Source organism: Gouania willdenowi, chromosome 16 (genome assembly GCF_900634775.1).
Source record: "Gouania willdenowi chromosome 16, fGouWil2.1, whole genome shotgun sequence".
NCBI classification, from domain to species: Eukaryota; Metazoa; Chordata; class Actinopteri; order Blenniiformes; family Gobiesocidae; genus Gouania; species Gouania willdenowi.
Genome location: NC_041059.1, coordinates 20,784,710 through 20,799,400, shown reverse-complemented (window position 1 = coordinate 20,799,400; position 14,691 = coordinate 20,784,710). Strand labels below are relative to the sequence as shown.

Below are 14,691 nucleotides of genomic sequence, written 5' to 3'. Positions count from 1 at the left end.
TTCTCCATAGTAAACTTTCCCTCCTATCCCATTCATTATTAAACAATAACACAGCTAATTACAGCCATCAATCATTAAGATTCAAAAGGTGCTAATTCTTACATTAAGTCTGACCTTGTTCTACTATTTTGCAGTAGCATATTTCCTGTACAGCTCTCAGCAGGTAGTGAAAACATATAATAACCCAAACTAGAATATATGCATTTCCTGAAGAAAATGCAAGTGAAGGTGCTGGCCAGCGTCACACTGCATTAGGTTAGCATTAGCATTAGTATTAGCTAGAATTAGCATTAGCTAACATCAGCATTAGCGTACATCAGTATTAGCATTAGCTAGCATTAACATTAACTAGCACTAGCCTAGCATTAGCATTAACCTAACATTAGCATCCGCCTAGTATTGACATTAGCCTAGCATTAGCATTAACCTAACATTAGCATCAGCTTAGTATTGGCATTAACCTAGTAATTGCATTACCCAAGAATTGGCATTAACCTAGCATTAGCTAAACATTAACCTAGCAATAGCTGATCATTAGCAATAATGTTGAAAAGTTGAATAAAGTGGAAATGGGTTGAAGGTACAAGCTGAACATGTTAAAGGTTGAATGGTCAAAATTGGTTGAAGAATGGCTGGTGATGAAGGGCTTTTTAGTTGAAAATAATTGAAATGAATGGGAAAGAAAAGTCAAAAAGTTTGAAAGTTACAATTTATAAAAGTACAAGTGAGGATGCCTCCTGAATCCGCACTGATAAGATTGTATCTGTTGACTGAACAAAAAACCTTTACATCAAATAGCATGCGGTAAGACAGGATTGGATAGGATATTATACTGTATGTACGAATAAACTGTAACTCTAAACACAGTGTCTGTCAGCATGAGTTGGCATTTGTTTGAAATGAGTCTTTTTGATCTTTATCAAGCAGTACAACCTTTCTGTTTCTTAGAGGGAATTACAGGGTTACCTAGTGCAGACATGGGCAATGGGCGATGCTTCTTTTTGTCAGCAACAGAATCCAAACAGTAGCACACCAACCACACCATGACACCACACCGTACAGTATGATAGTAGCTGTCATTTTAATTGTGTATTTTATGGCTCCCTTACTTTCATGCTCCTTTTTTCTCTATAGGAAACACCGACCGACCAGTGCCACCAAAACCACGTCGTTCTCCAGTTCGGAAGCCATCTTACCATGATCAACCCCCCACCCTGTCTATCCCTTCCTCATCTCTTTCACTCATTAAGGTTGCAGAAAGTAACCCCCCCTTGAATATGATGGAGGGGGAGGAAGCAGCTCCCCAGTGTAGGTTACACTGAGTTCCTCTCTTCTTTTCTTAACTCTTGGTTTTCTTTCTTCTTCTAGAGGCTGCTTTCATGGCTCCACAGCTTTTATCTTTCTTTTATTCTGAAGTAGTTGTATCAGTTTTCTTCTAACTTTAGTGCCAATCTCTATGCTTGGATCTTGATGCAGAATCAGCTGTACTCTGCCATTTCATGCTTTCCATCTCCCCATCAGTGACCTGGACAGCTGAGTTGTTAAGCGATTACTAGGTCCATCCAAGGTCAAGGCATTTCATATCTATAAATGTCAGTCCTTAAGCTCTGTTATTTTTATTCCAGGCCCAAAAGGTCAGGATTGGGGTCAACACCAATCAACTAGAGTGTTTTTTATGGTGCATATTAACTGACCATGGGAGTGTGGCATGTGTGTAATGAAGGAGATTGTTGAGTGATGCTATATTGTGAGTTGAGTCAGCCCCTGTTTCTGTTTGGGTAATGTAGCTTTGCTGTTTGGAGAACACATTGTGCTGCTTTTACCCTTGATTAATGATTTGAGAGTGAGATAGTGAGTGCTGTTACTTTTATTTAGTAATGTTATATGAATGTGAATTTGTGAAATCTTCATCTTAAGGCCTCCTCTGTTCTTCTTTTTGCCCCCACCCTCATCCTCCATTTCAGTGTACTGCTGTGGGCCTGTGCGTCTGCGCTCCAAACACCCCTGAAGTCTCTCTCTGTCTTGGTCCTTCTTCGTCCCGCTTTCTCTGCACCTCTTTTTGCTTCTGTGTGACTTTTTTTAAAAAATACATTTCTGTTGGACTATTTCCTAGTTCTGTTGAGATCTTTTGTGCTGTTCTGTTACGTGGATGTTAAACTCCATTTTTTGTTATTTTATAACTTAATATCTCTTGGGTGGTTTTGTGTGAAAATTTTTCAGCTTCTGCTGTTGTGTTGATGCTTTTCTCTATGTTTTTGGAGCCTATGTACAGACTGTGTGGTTTTGCATTTCAGTGTAATGCACTGGTTGTCTTTTCTTTTGCATGAGATCAGAGTTAAGTTGTAAGTTGACCCAGTGAGGAATGAGAAAGAAGGTCACGGGACATGTATCTGCCAATATTTTGGTGATGTGATAGCAGTGGATCAATAGCTTGGAGGTTTATATTTCTCCTTGTGTGCCCTGGGTTTGGAAACTTGAAACCTGATTTCATGCAGATTTGTACCCGTGATCTATCAATGACGTCTTGCTTTTATGAGATAATGATTTGTGTGTTTTAAATAGACTGCAGCATGAAATACAATACTCACTGTTAAACAAAGCTTTAAGCATATTTTTTGGAAGAAGAATACTGCACAGTGATTGTTGGAGAGATGCTGTAATTAATCTGGAGCCATTCATTTATTGCTACTTTTGGATCAGTGAACGATTGGGAGAAATTAGAAACTAGGATGTCCTACTCAGAGGAAAAAGGTTTATTGTTTGGGATTTAATAAATAAGAAACAATGTTGTACTTGTGAATGAATGCTACAGTTTTAATTTTCAGCTCTGTTACTCGACATTTGTTACAAAAAGTTCCTCGATTGTTAGTCATCTTACATAGTTTTTGGAACATAAATACCAGCATTGTTTTATAAATTAATAACATTTTTTAGACATTTTAGTTTAATACTGCCTTGGCAAAATACAGTAGAGCATATCACTTACTATACACATTATATAGATAATTGGATAAAATATAAAACGTAGTTTGTTTGATTTAGCAACTTCTAATTTACAGAATTATGATTTAAGTTAAAAAACACTAAGCATAGATTGTGCTTTGGCCATGAATGTGCCGCAGTCCAGACATAAATGGCTGTTTTTTTTGGCTGGAATAAACTATGTGCATAAATTCACACTGAGAGGTTGTATAACTATTTGATAGTCTATAAAGTGTAAGCATATACTGGGAAAAAAAAAAAAAACAACAACTTTGGGGTAAGTGTGTAACCGTGTCATATTTGTGTGCGAGTGTTGTTGTAGCTGGGGTTAACATGACTAAGCTGTTTCAGGAAAGAGTTGGAAGGAGATCCCTGTGAGTCATCAAATTTGCTGGAACTGACTGTTCTGTCCACATCATTAGGGCCAGACTAAAAAGTGAACAGCTCCACTGATACTTGACACACAGGAAGACACTGAAGCACATTCACAATGCATGCCTTAATGCTTGCACACACTTGCCTACACTTGGTTCTACAAACACTGTCACTCACTATAAAACTTGAACATTTTCACTGTTGAATTCAATATGGCTTTGCTGAAATAGACAATACTTAAAAATGTTTTTTGTCGATTCAAGATCAGTGGCGGACTAATTAAGTTCTGCCCTAACCCACATGCTTGACCCAAGCATGACTGTACTCAAAGATGATAGGGTAGAAACCATTCCCTGCAACCTAAAACAATCCCTTTTGAAAAGTATGCAAGAGTTTTACTGGATGTGCTGCCATGAGATGTTTGAATGTTTTATCACACTCAAGTGGTTTGGCTTTGTGCTTGTTTTGAGCAGAGTTATGTGTGTGTGATAAAGGTTTTTATATCCCAGGTTTTGAACATGCATACTCCACAGTGTCCACCTCAGAGCTTGAACCCAGGACCTTCTTGCTGTGAGGCAAACGTGCTAACCACTACAACCTTGTGCTGCTCATCCTTATTGTCTTCATAATCAAAAATCAAATATATTTAGACAAATATTTGAACTGCTTTGTGTATTTGACCAAAAAAAAAAGTTCAGAAATGCATGGCATGGCATCTTATATCTAATGATTACATTTTACCTAACACAGCATGGCCATTTTGTTATTTTTGCTTGAGTAATTTTCTTTCACGTAGCAAAACTGATACTGGAAACCCTGTTGACAGTGGATAACTACCATATATAACAACAACATTGACAACCACCGCTACTGATGCTAAACTTTTCTAAATGTATTTCCTTTCAGCTTGGCTCCATTCCATGAACAACTCTGTAGCACGTGACCAGCAGCCAGAAGAGACTGCGTCGTTGGGCAGCAGCAGTAGTGGCAGCAGCCTGCCTGATCGAGGTTATGCTGCTTCTGAGGGTATGGGGGAGGACTCGGGTATTGTCAGTTCTCCATCAGAAACGCAGACAACCTCCCCAGATGGGAGCTTGTCTCTACATGAAAACAGTCGAGGCCGCCAAGAGGAACCGCTGCAGCCGGGGCGGGACAGTTTCAGTGACAGCGATGAGGGATGTGCCACTTGGGAATCAATACACAGGTAGATGATAACACAGGGAAATGTCCAGAAAACATGTACCAGTAATCATGCTAATTTGTGTTTAACAAATTAAGCTGATAGTTTTCCAACCCTAACCTTAACTAAACAGTCTCTGAAAAATGTTGGACACTTTTAGGTCCATTAGTTTGTTCGGTAACACTTTACTTGAGGTTTTATACAGGCTGAAATTACACTGTCATTATTATGTATTATATTATTATTATTATTATCTGTAATTAGCATGAATAAGGTGTCATGAAGTCTGTCATTAATTGTCGTTTGTTACCCTAACCCTTCGTTACCCTAAACTTAACCCTAACCTCTAACCCTAACTCTAACCATTTGTTACCCTTACCCATAACCCTAACCTTAACCCAAACCCTAACCCCACTAGATCCCTCCACCTAAGCCACAAAATGCCAGCATAGCTCCAAAGGTGTCATAAATTGGCCAATGACACTTAATGACAGCTTAATGACAACCTTCATGACAAACGTATTCATGCTAATGACAGCGTAATGTCAGCCTTATGAATAAAACTTCAAGTAAAGTGTTACCATTTGTTCACTGTTCACGGACAAACAAATAAATAAACAGTGGCAAAAACATAAACTCATTTGAAGAGCAAGGACTGGAAATAATATCATTAAAACATGTTTCATGTCTTCATCAACAACATCTGATGAAAAGTCCTAAACATTCCTTTATTGTATCAAGTGTATTCATTACAAAAGGTAATTTTCCCGCCTAATTTCAGATGTGCTTGTATTTTAATGTATACTGAACAACTATTGTACACAATGTATTCTCAGGAACCCTGACATCAACCCACAGGCAGATACCTTGAGATTGAAAAATGGCTATGAGGATGATGCTGATCTGTCGGCACAGTTTCATCAGACTATGGCAGATTTTGAGACAGACCTTCAAGGTGAGTAGGCTGTCAGGATTGAGCTCATTCTCCTCCCTAAAGACACAAACACACTTTGCCAGTCTCCGTACTTGATGCACATCAAGTGTTTGTAGTTGATAAATAAAACTCAGACTTGTCAGGCATCACAACTCTGCCCCAACATTGGATTGATTTTTTATTCATCATTTTTAACAGAAATAAATTCAGTTCTTTGATGTGTAACAGCTTAAAACAAATATTAAAGAACCTATTTGAAGCGATGCTTCTAATGTTTTTGACATTATTTGTATGAATTTAAATGAATATATTTCTGAACAGCTGTCATGTTTTTTTTTTTTTTTTCTTTCCAGGCCATGTACACATAACCTCTGCAAAAGACAGTCCTTACACAATGTCCACTGACAGTAATGAGGTGCCAGTGTCCATGGTAGACATGGATGTGCCAGTCACAGCTATAGATGAAGTACTTGAAGACTTGCAACGTAGTGAAGTTGAACATGAGGTCAAGTTCCTCATCCAGACCAAATCAGCAGAAAGCAAAGGTAGAAAAAATAAAATAATCAATAGAATTTATTTTCAACACTGTTTAAATCCTGTTTTCTTACCTTCTTTCCTCACAGGTCCAGACTGTAAAAATGCACCTAATGTACGGCCGCAGAACAAAAACAACAATGCTCATATCACTGCCATTAATAGTAAGAAAAGCAATGCAAATACTAAGTCTCAATCAGAGTTGGATAAAAAACCACTGGAAAAAAGATTGTCTGAAGGTAAAGCAAAGGAAAATACCCTTGAGACAAAACACAAAAAGTCAAATGCTGATGCCGACCAGAACAAAGATTACAAGAAAAACTCGACAATAAAATCCACTCCTGATATACAAGAAAATAACAGGAACACTGTAGTAGTCTCAGATTCAGTGAAAGTTAAGTCATATCAACAGAAGACTCCTGATATCTCGGCACTGAGCTCAAGATTGGCGTTGAAAAAAGATGAAGAGGAGCATAAAGTTGACCAAAACAACTCCAGCTACAGCATTTCACACAGTAAGATCACTCACAATGTCCAATCACGCTTTGGTTTGAGAACCTTCACTGTTGTTCCCTCCAAGCCCGCCTGTGTACATGTTGCCACAGAAGAGTCAGATGTCAGAATAACAACTGGTGCCATTAAAATTGATGATCAGGGGAATATGGTGACAGCTGGTATCTCCCGTAAAAAAAATGCTGATCCATTACAGTCAGAAGATTCTTTTCCTCTTGGAAAGGCCAAAGCATTTTGGAGTTCAAATCAAAAACGAGAGGTTGCCGTGACCCACAGCCAAGATCCCAATGACAAAACCAAGGAGGACACAAACACCCTGAAAAAAGCTTCCCCTGCAGTCGTAGAGACCAATTTGAAACCATGTAAGATGGACCACATCAAGCCCTTCCTGGGTGCAGAGCTGCTAAAAGTAGAAACTAAAGATTCAACAGAAGATGAAAAAGTAACTGAAGAAAATAAAAAGATTTCAGTGTCCAAAAACTTTACACAACCAAGTAACAAGCCAGTCCTTCCTTCACCTCTTCTCCCAGACTTGAAAAAAGATCTGTCTTACCTGAAAACCTCCAGGCGAACTTCGAGCCAATATGTGGCTTCTGCCATAAATAAATACGCCCCAAAAACTAGCGGCCTTTCTAATATTCATGACTATTCTACTTCTATGAAAGCAGAGACTACTGGATTTCCCAAATCTGGTAGATCTATGCTTGTGAATCCACGACAAAGTTCCCAGTCATCATCTTCAGATAATAAGGAGAATGTCTCTATGTTTACAACCAGACCTCCTGGCCCCAAGAGGTCTATAAGCCACCCAGAGTATGCAACAGAGAGTCAGAGAGATTTGTCAGAGGAGAGGCAGAACAGCGGACGATTTGATTATCTGTTTGTTACAGAAACAGTGAAGAAAACTCCAACCCTAACTTTTGGTACTCCTCAAATGAAGGTTGTCGCCAGCAACAAGTTAGATAATACAAAAAGCTTCCATTCCAGAAGTCCCAGTCCAACAAGAAGCAATGTGTTGCATGTACCTACCAAACCACCTACTGTCCCAAAGCCTGCATCCCAAGGACACACTAAGGTTAGTATACAGATTGTCTAACTACATTATAAAATAGCATCTTTCTTAATACATACAACAATTTCCTTTTTTAGAGCCTCACTCCTTTAGCCCTTAATGAGAAACTGCTGACTACTGGCTCAGCGTCAGACAATGGTGTAACCCTTGAACCGCCATCAATGACGCTGTTTGGGCCAATTGCAAAGTTTCGACCTGTGATCCAGAAATCTATTGAGAAGGACACTTCACTGCACAGCAGCCTGATGGAGGCAATCAACACGGGTGGAGGCAGAGAGAGACTGAAGAAGGTAAGATAAATAGATAGGAGCTTGTTAAGAGTTAAGAATGTCTCCGATTGACTCTGCCTTTCCCTTTGCTGAGTCAGCTTTGTTAAGGTGATGTAAGACCAATCATTCAAATGTTTTTCATGTGTTGCATGAAAAGGTATCCACTTCAGACTCTAGGAGCTTGAAGAATGTGGATGTGGAGAATGAGAGGTCGGCTCTTCTGGCTGCCATCAGAGCCCACAGCACCACAAGTCGACTGAGAAAGGTAACATTAACACACTGTCCTGTTAAATGAATCTATATAAATCACGCTATTGGTACCTGTCAATAAAAGGGAGTGAAAAGCTAAAATATCAGCTGTATTGTTAGCACACAACATCACACAGGGCTGGTTGTGTAAGAATTGGTCTTTTATATGAGGACTGTGAGTTGAGGTTTGGCTGTCATGTAAAAGTCCATGAGAAATGAAAGGAACAGAAAAGGTAAGTCTGCATCTGAAACATCTGTGGTTCCATTCTGGACGTTTCTCAGAGAAGAGGAATCTCAGGGATGCTGCATGACTGAATAAGATTCCCAAATCCTGTGCCTCGTACAAGAAAGAAAATCATAGAATGTCACGCATTTAAAAAAAAAATAAAAAATTCAAAACTGAGTTTGTGTGCGATTAGTTCTGGCGAGCGAGCAGCCCAGTAGTTTACATGTCAGAACCGACTGAAATGTGTTTGTGTTAAGAACCGACATCCATTTATGAGTGTGTCACCGTTGTCTTGTTTCAGACCAAATCTGAGGCTGCTGATGAGCTTCAGGAGTTCAGGAGAGTGACCTGTGATGATAGGCGAACTGTGGGCTCTTTCTCCCCCCCCTCTTTGACCTGCACTTCTCCTGTCTTTAATCCTCCGCCACCTCCACCAGCACCCATGGTTGGTCCTCCACCACCTCCTCCCCTTGTCTTGCCTCAGGCTAAGCTTAGCTCCCCAGTACATCCAAGCGCTAACAACCCCTTGAACCTTGCCGTAGCCAGGGAAGCTATGCTGGATGCTATTCGCTCTGGATCTGCTGCTGACAGGCTAAAAAAGGTATGAATACAATGCAGGCAATCTGAAACAAAACCTCAAACTATTTCTGTGGTTTAAGATTAGAATAAAGAATGCATGGCATTTTTCTAAGTTTCTGTTGCCTTTTTTAATAGGTTGCTGCACCCAGAAAGACAGTCCAAGTAAATGGCAGACTGGGAACAATCCAACAATCCATTCCACCACAATAAGGAGCAAGGCTGGCATCATGGAAGAATGAAATAATTCATCAAAATAGATTTAAACTTCTAGTTGTTGTTTTTGCTGCAAGTGTTTCAAATGCTGGAGTTGCAGACCAAATCAGTTAAAAGAGGCTTCTGAGCTCTGCTGTCAAAAACAAAAGCCCTATGTTTATATAATGGTGTCTTAAAACACCAGCAACCAACAGAAGGTTGGTTGTTCAATTGAGATGTTTTGGACTACTCACATTAGTTTGTATAATGTTTGCGATTGATGCCACCCACTTATCAGATCCTTCAGATTCTTACTTCTAAAGTTTTTGCTGTATCCAACTTGCTGTTTCTGCACATGTTCATGTCTGCACGTAAGACAGTGATTCTAACTTAAGTGTTGTGCCAATGAAAGCAAATTTAAATCTTCAATGACATTCAGATCGTTGTTTGCCTTTAACACACAAAGCTCCGGATGCCTTGTTGCTCAACCAGTGTTATGTATATGATGTTATTTTCAGATTTCACTTGGTCAAGACTTAATTATACTTACTGGATTTTGGTTGCTTTTGTGCTTTAATAATTTTTTATTGGTAATTTTGAAATAATTGCAGTTGTCCATTATTAGGAGTTTGTGTTTTATTTAATCTAGATATGCTTTGTAATGCCAATGTGTGCAGTTCTTTGTTATAAGAAATACAGGAAATAATGACTGGCAAAACTTTTGACCATGTCCTTCCATTTGATTTATATATTATATATGTATATAACAAGACTGCAATGAAGCTGGATTTTTATTTTTGTACAAACACTTTTGTCACACTGTAAATATCTATGGTGGAAGTCGCCATAAGCAATTAAAGAGCAGATATTACTAGTATGTAATTACCGTGCAATATAAACCAGCACATGTTGGAGAGCAGGTAGTCCTGGTGAACGCCTGGTCTTTGTTTTAAGTATTGTTGCATTTCATTCAGCTTCTTAAAAACTAACAGGTTTTTTTTTGAGTTGCTGTGACAGCAGGAAGCCAAATATTCATGGAATTTACAATTAAGTTAAATGAGAACGTGTCACTCATGTAATAACTATTGATTAATGTTAAGTTTCTGTACTTTCTAATGACAAAGTAGATTTTTTTTTTTCCTCATTAAATAACTGCCCCTCCCCCCATTTTGTCAGTGGATGCACCGATGCCTTCTGCAAAAAAAATTGTATATTTTGTAAAATAAGATGACCAATTGGTTTATGAGGGAACTTTTCATAACCTATGGCTTTTTTTTTTTTTACATTGTTGGTTTTTTTTCCCCTGAAGGTCTTGTGTGATTATTCCTGTTTACCTAATTTTGAATTCAATAAATAATTTTGTAATTGTACAAAGCATCCTACATTGTATTTTGGTGAGAAATATTTGAACAAAGATTCCTTAAAATATTTATTTTAGCTTTATTTGAGCCCTGGCTTCCCTGATGTGCCCGTGCATTTCCCAGCACCATGGCTGTGGTCATCCTGCTGCCCCTCAAACTTTTATAGTAAGTGCTCTGACTCAGTGCAGATGAGGCACTTTTCTGAGCTGCAGCAGCAGCTCACTGCCATGACTCATCACTTTATCGTAACAAAATAAATGCCAGAAAACATGAGGCTTGCCTAAATTCTTGATGCTTATAATATCGGTACACGAAGAATTGGTCCAAGAAAGATGTGAACTCCTCCATGGACCACAGCGTCTTTGTGGGTTAGAATCAGTCTCCATCTACATCAATTCTAATCTCATTTGTTGTGTGTGTGTGATTTATATATATTTTTGCTGTATTGCCCCAGCTCCAAACCCTTATAACCATGTGGAATGTAAACAACCTCTGATTTGAGAATTACCAGAAGGGTAAGCCACATAATGTGACCAAAATGTATTCATTCAGCTTTTTCTTTGGTAACGCCTTTACTGACCTCACTGGTTGGTCTGTTTGATTCCCTAACAGTTTTACAAGTTGGGCAAAACCAAATGGGAATGTCTCCACTTCAGTTAGTTAATAAAATTTATGACCTCGTCATCTACTTTGTACAGGCTGTTCAGATGTGGCTGTGGTTAAAATGAACTGGAAAGATTGTTTTGCAAAAAAATGTTTTCCTATTTCGCTCTTTTTTTTTTTTTTTTTTTTACATCTATTGATTAGGGAATGGCTTAAAAAAAAAAAAAAGTTAACAGCATTTTTTTCAATAATAATTAAATTTCAATTGTTTTTTAACCACTGACACTCAGATATAATTACGTTCTCAATTACTAAAGTTCAGTTACAAATAATCACAATTACTGAGCCTGAATTAAACCTAATACAAGTTAATCTGCTGTAAAATACAAAATCTCTATCATCTAACTTATTTTGTCCATTGGTTACCTTGTTAGGCTTCCTAATCAATTGGTTTTAATATTTTTGGTGCGCGCGTCTAGATTTTATTTTATTTTTTTAATGGTTAAATGTGGGAAAGCTTGATATGAAACATGTTTTAATAATTGTTTACATATGTGTGGAACTGTACTTAGAACTGTAACATTTATTTATTTATTTATTTATTCAGTTTATTTCTGACATGGTTACATTCACTTTTTTTTTTTTACATTTTTTTTTTTTTGTACATGGTTCCCTAGTTTTGCGTAAAATTTTAATTGACAATTGTTATCAAATTTTCATGGCAATTACAATTACAAAGTCAATTATCTAAACTCAATTGCAATTTAATAATGATTATGACAGCAACAGATTTTTTAAATTACAGTTATAATTACACCATAATTGTAATTAATTATCAATTACACGATTAGAATTATAATTGATGCCAACTCTGGTCCACAGTGACATTTTAATGGAAGTCTCTCACCAATTCCTCAGACTTGGATTAGTGAGCTTTGTTGGTTTTGTCTGATTAGCTTATGAGTGATGGATGTGGTGACATCACTTCTCAACAAGGGTTGTACCAACTTTGTTTTCACATGTTGAGTAGTCTTCCATGCAACCGATCAATCAATCTGAACAAAAGGCCTGTGTGGTAGCGGTATACTGAGTGTCTGATGAGGTTCAAATCAGGACAATGTCTGTTTACTTTATGCCCCGGTGCCAGTCATTAAAATAATGTTAATATTATTAATAATAATAATCATGCATTGGATTTTAAATAGTGCTTTATCATACTCAAAGCGCTTTACAGAATGAAGGCATTATTCTTTCACTCCAACTAAGTGGTGGTAAGCTACTATTGTAGCCACAGATGCCTATAGTGGTACATTAAATCTGAGATACGTGATGTGTGTGACTCACAATGTGTCTGTCAGGGTTTGGGTCAATTATAATTATAATCGCGTAATTGATGATTAATTACAATTATGGCATAATTAGGGCCCGAGCACAACGGTGCATAGGACCCTATTGTAATGCACCTAATTTTTATTATTTTTCTTATAGAGGAAATTATCACATTTTTGAGGGTCTAAACGTGTTAAAAACGCATGAAAATGAGTATGCATATTAGGACTGATGAAAAACATGATATTTTGGGGGAATTGCACATGTGAATGGCAAAATGACTCAATAGCGCCCCCCTTGAAAATTGTATTGGCTCCCAGCTTGAACTGATGACATCATCACTGTTGAACTTCTACGAAATTCTGTAGAAAACAGCTACGTCTCAACACTTTAAAATTTCTGCCACACTCCGACATGCAAACACACCTCAACATACGCTACGTCCCAACATGCATTTGATTGCGACTGCCCGTTTAATGCTGCTTGCAGCTTTATTATGATTTTAATTTTAAAAATATGTTACTGTTGTAATCATATTCAAATTGTAATTGAGTTTCAAAACCTGACTTTTAGTCTATAAAAATTGTCAATTATAAGTTAACGCAAAACACATATGTAGTAAAGAATTATTAAAATGTGTTTCATATCAAGCTTTCCCACAGTTTACCATTTAATCAATCATTGATTAGAAATGTGTTTTTAGTGTATTTTACAGCTGATTTAGGACCAGTTATCATAAGTGATGCTAACAGAAAGCTAACACAAGAGGAAGGTTGCCTTATATTAGGTTATTAATTTCTGGCTCAGTAAGTGTTGATTAATTGCAATTGAACTTTAGTAATTGAGAATGTAATTGTAATTGACTGTCAGTGGTTAAAAAAATATCAAAAATTCACCGTAATTGGAAAAAAAATGCTGGTAATCGTAATTGAATTGTAACTGAACGTGGATAATTTAAAACGTACTTGTAACTGAAAATTGTAATTGACACCAACCTTGATGTCTGTGCATGATACACAGTGAGAGCTCTCTGTTCTGATGCAAACATCATTCCGGGAAATGACGCTTTGTACTTTAGACTCCTGTGGTGCAGGTTTCCCCATCACATATTGCTAAATACTGAAAAAAAAACACACTTGGTCTCCATTTAGCCTGAATGAGAACAATGCTGGACAGTTCTGTGGAGTTCAGTTGAGGACATGTAGCCTGTAGTAAATGCCAATTCCGGTGAAATCAACCAGTATATGTTTAAGACTACTTAATGGCCTAAATTACGCAAACACTGGGACTGAATGTACACCTCTGATGGCACCGTCATTCACATAAACATCAGATGATGTTATGCAAACACAGCATACCACAGAGGTAACAGTGGTGCAATGAGATTTGACCCCCCCTAGTTGTGCAAGTTACGCACTTCCTTGTTTCTTGTTTGTTTTTGTGTGTGTGTGTGTGTGTGTTTTTATGCTTGTCCAGGTTATGAGATGTTTGTATCTATGCGATGGTTTTGTCACATGAGTGTTTTGAACTTCGGCTCCTGTAGCTTAAGGACCGATATGCTTCTCACTAAGCTTGAACACACAGTGTTTAAAATAGGAAAAATATCAGCATTTGAAATACATCATCTTTAGTGATGATTTCTTACTAGGTTATGTTTGTAAATGAAAAATGTGACTATGAAAAAAATCATTGTTTTTATTTCAGGGAATAGAAAGTCTTTTAGCCATAGTTATTGATTGTCTGAAAGCATTTATGAAACTATAAAAGTACAGTACTTGATGTTCTGCCAGAAAGTGAAAGAAGCATTCATTCATCTTGGAGACCTACTGTATATCCTGTAAAAATGTATATTAGAAGACACATATATGCCTGCATATAGTTCTGGAGCCTATCCCAACTGCCATGGAAAGGAGACCACCCTATCACAGGGCTGACAAACACTTTAAGGTCAAAACCTACATTCTATTGGTATGTGAAAGGAACCAGAGTATCTTGTGGAGAACATTCCACACCCCACACAGGGACACCAGGACCAGCAGGAATCAAACCAGTGATATTGCCTTAATGCACAGCCGTTAGCAAACCCTGAGACCACCTCGGAGTGCAAAATGAAAAGTAAATGTTTATTTATTTAATAGGACCAACGCCATCTTTAGCTTCATAAACAGGATTTCCCGACATTTAAATCCCTTCTGATCATACGTCTGAATCGTACTGATTCATGTACGTACTCAATTGAAAAGCTGTCAAAAAGGACCATAGACACAAACTATCTAACCCAAATGCTCAGGAA

At 37.7% G+C, this 14,691-nt stretch overlaps 1 protein-coding gene across 5 annotated transcripts in view; it reads left to right on the top strand.

Moving 5' to 3' along the window:
- The window catches only part of cobl (cordon-bleu WH2 repeat protein), a 58,870-nt gene extending 48,395 nt beyond the window's left edge, over positions 1–10,475 (top strand). For 4 of the 5 annotated variants that reach the window (XM_028470261.1, XM_028470262.1, XM_028470259.1 and 1 more), the window contains 9 exons: positions 1,135–1,308; positions 4,264–4,561; positions 5,374–5,492; positions 5,825–6,016; positions 6,095–7,593; positions 7,668–7,880; positions 8,017–8,124; positions 8,636–8,935; positions 9,049–10,475. In XM_028470261.1, the coding sequence (XP_028326062.1) occupies positions 1,135–1,308; positions 4,264–4,561; positions 5,374–5,492; positions 5,825–6,016; positions 6,095–7,593; positions 7,668–7,880; positions 8,017–8,124; positions 8,636–8,935; positions 9,049–9,123 (2,978 nt within the window). In that variant the 3' untranslated portion in view covers positions 9,124–10,475. The remainder of the gene's footprint in view (positions 1–1,134; positions 1,309–4,263; positions 4,562–5,373; positions 5,493–5,824; positions 6,017–6,094; positions 7,594–7,667; positions 7,881–8,016; positions 8,125–8,635; positions 8,936–9,048) is intronic. The other variant, XM_028470263.1, reaches the window with a different exon arrangement.
- The last annotated feature ends 4,216 nt before the right edge of the window (positions 10,476–14,691 follow it).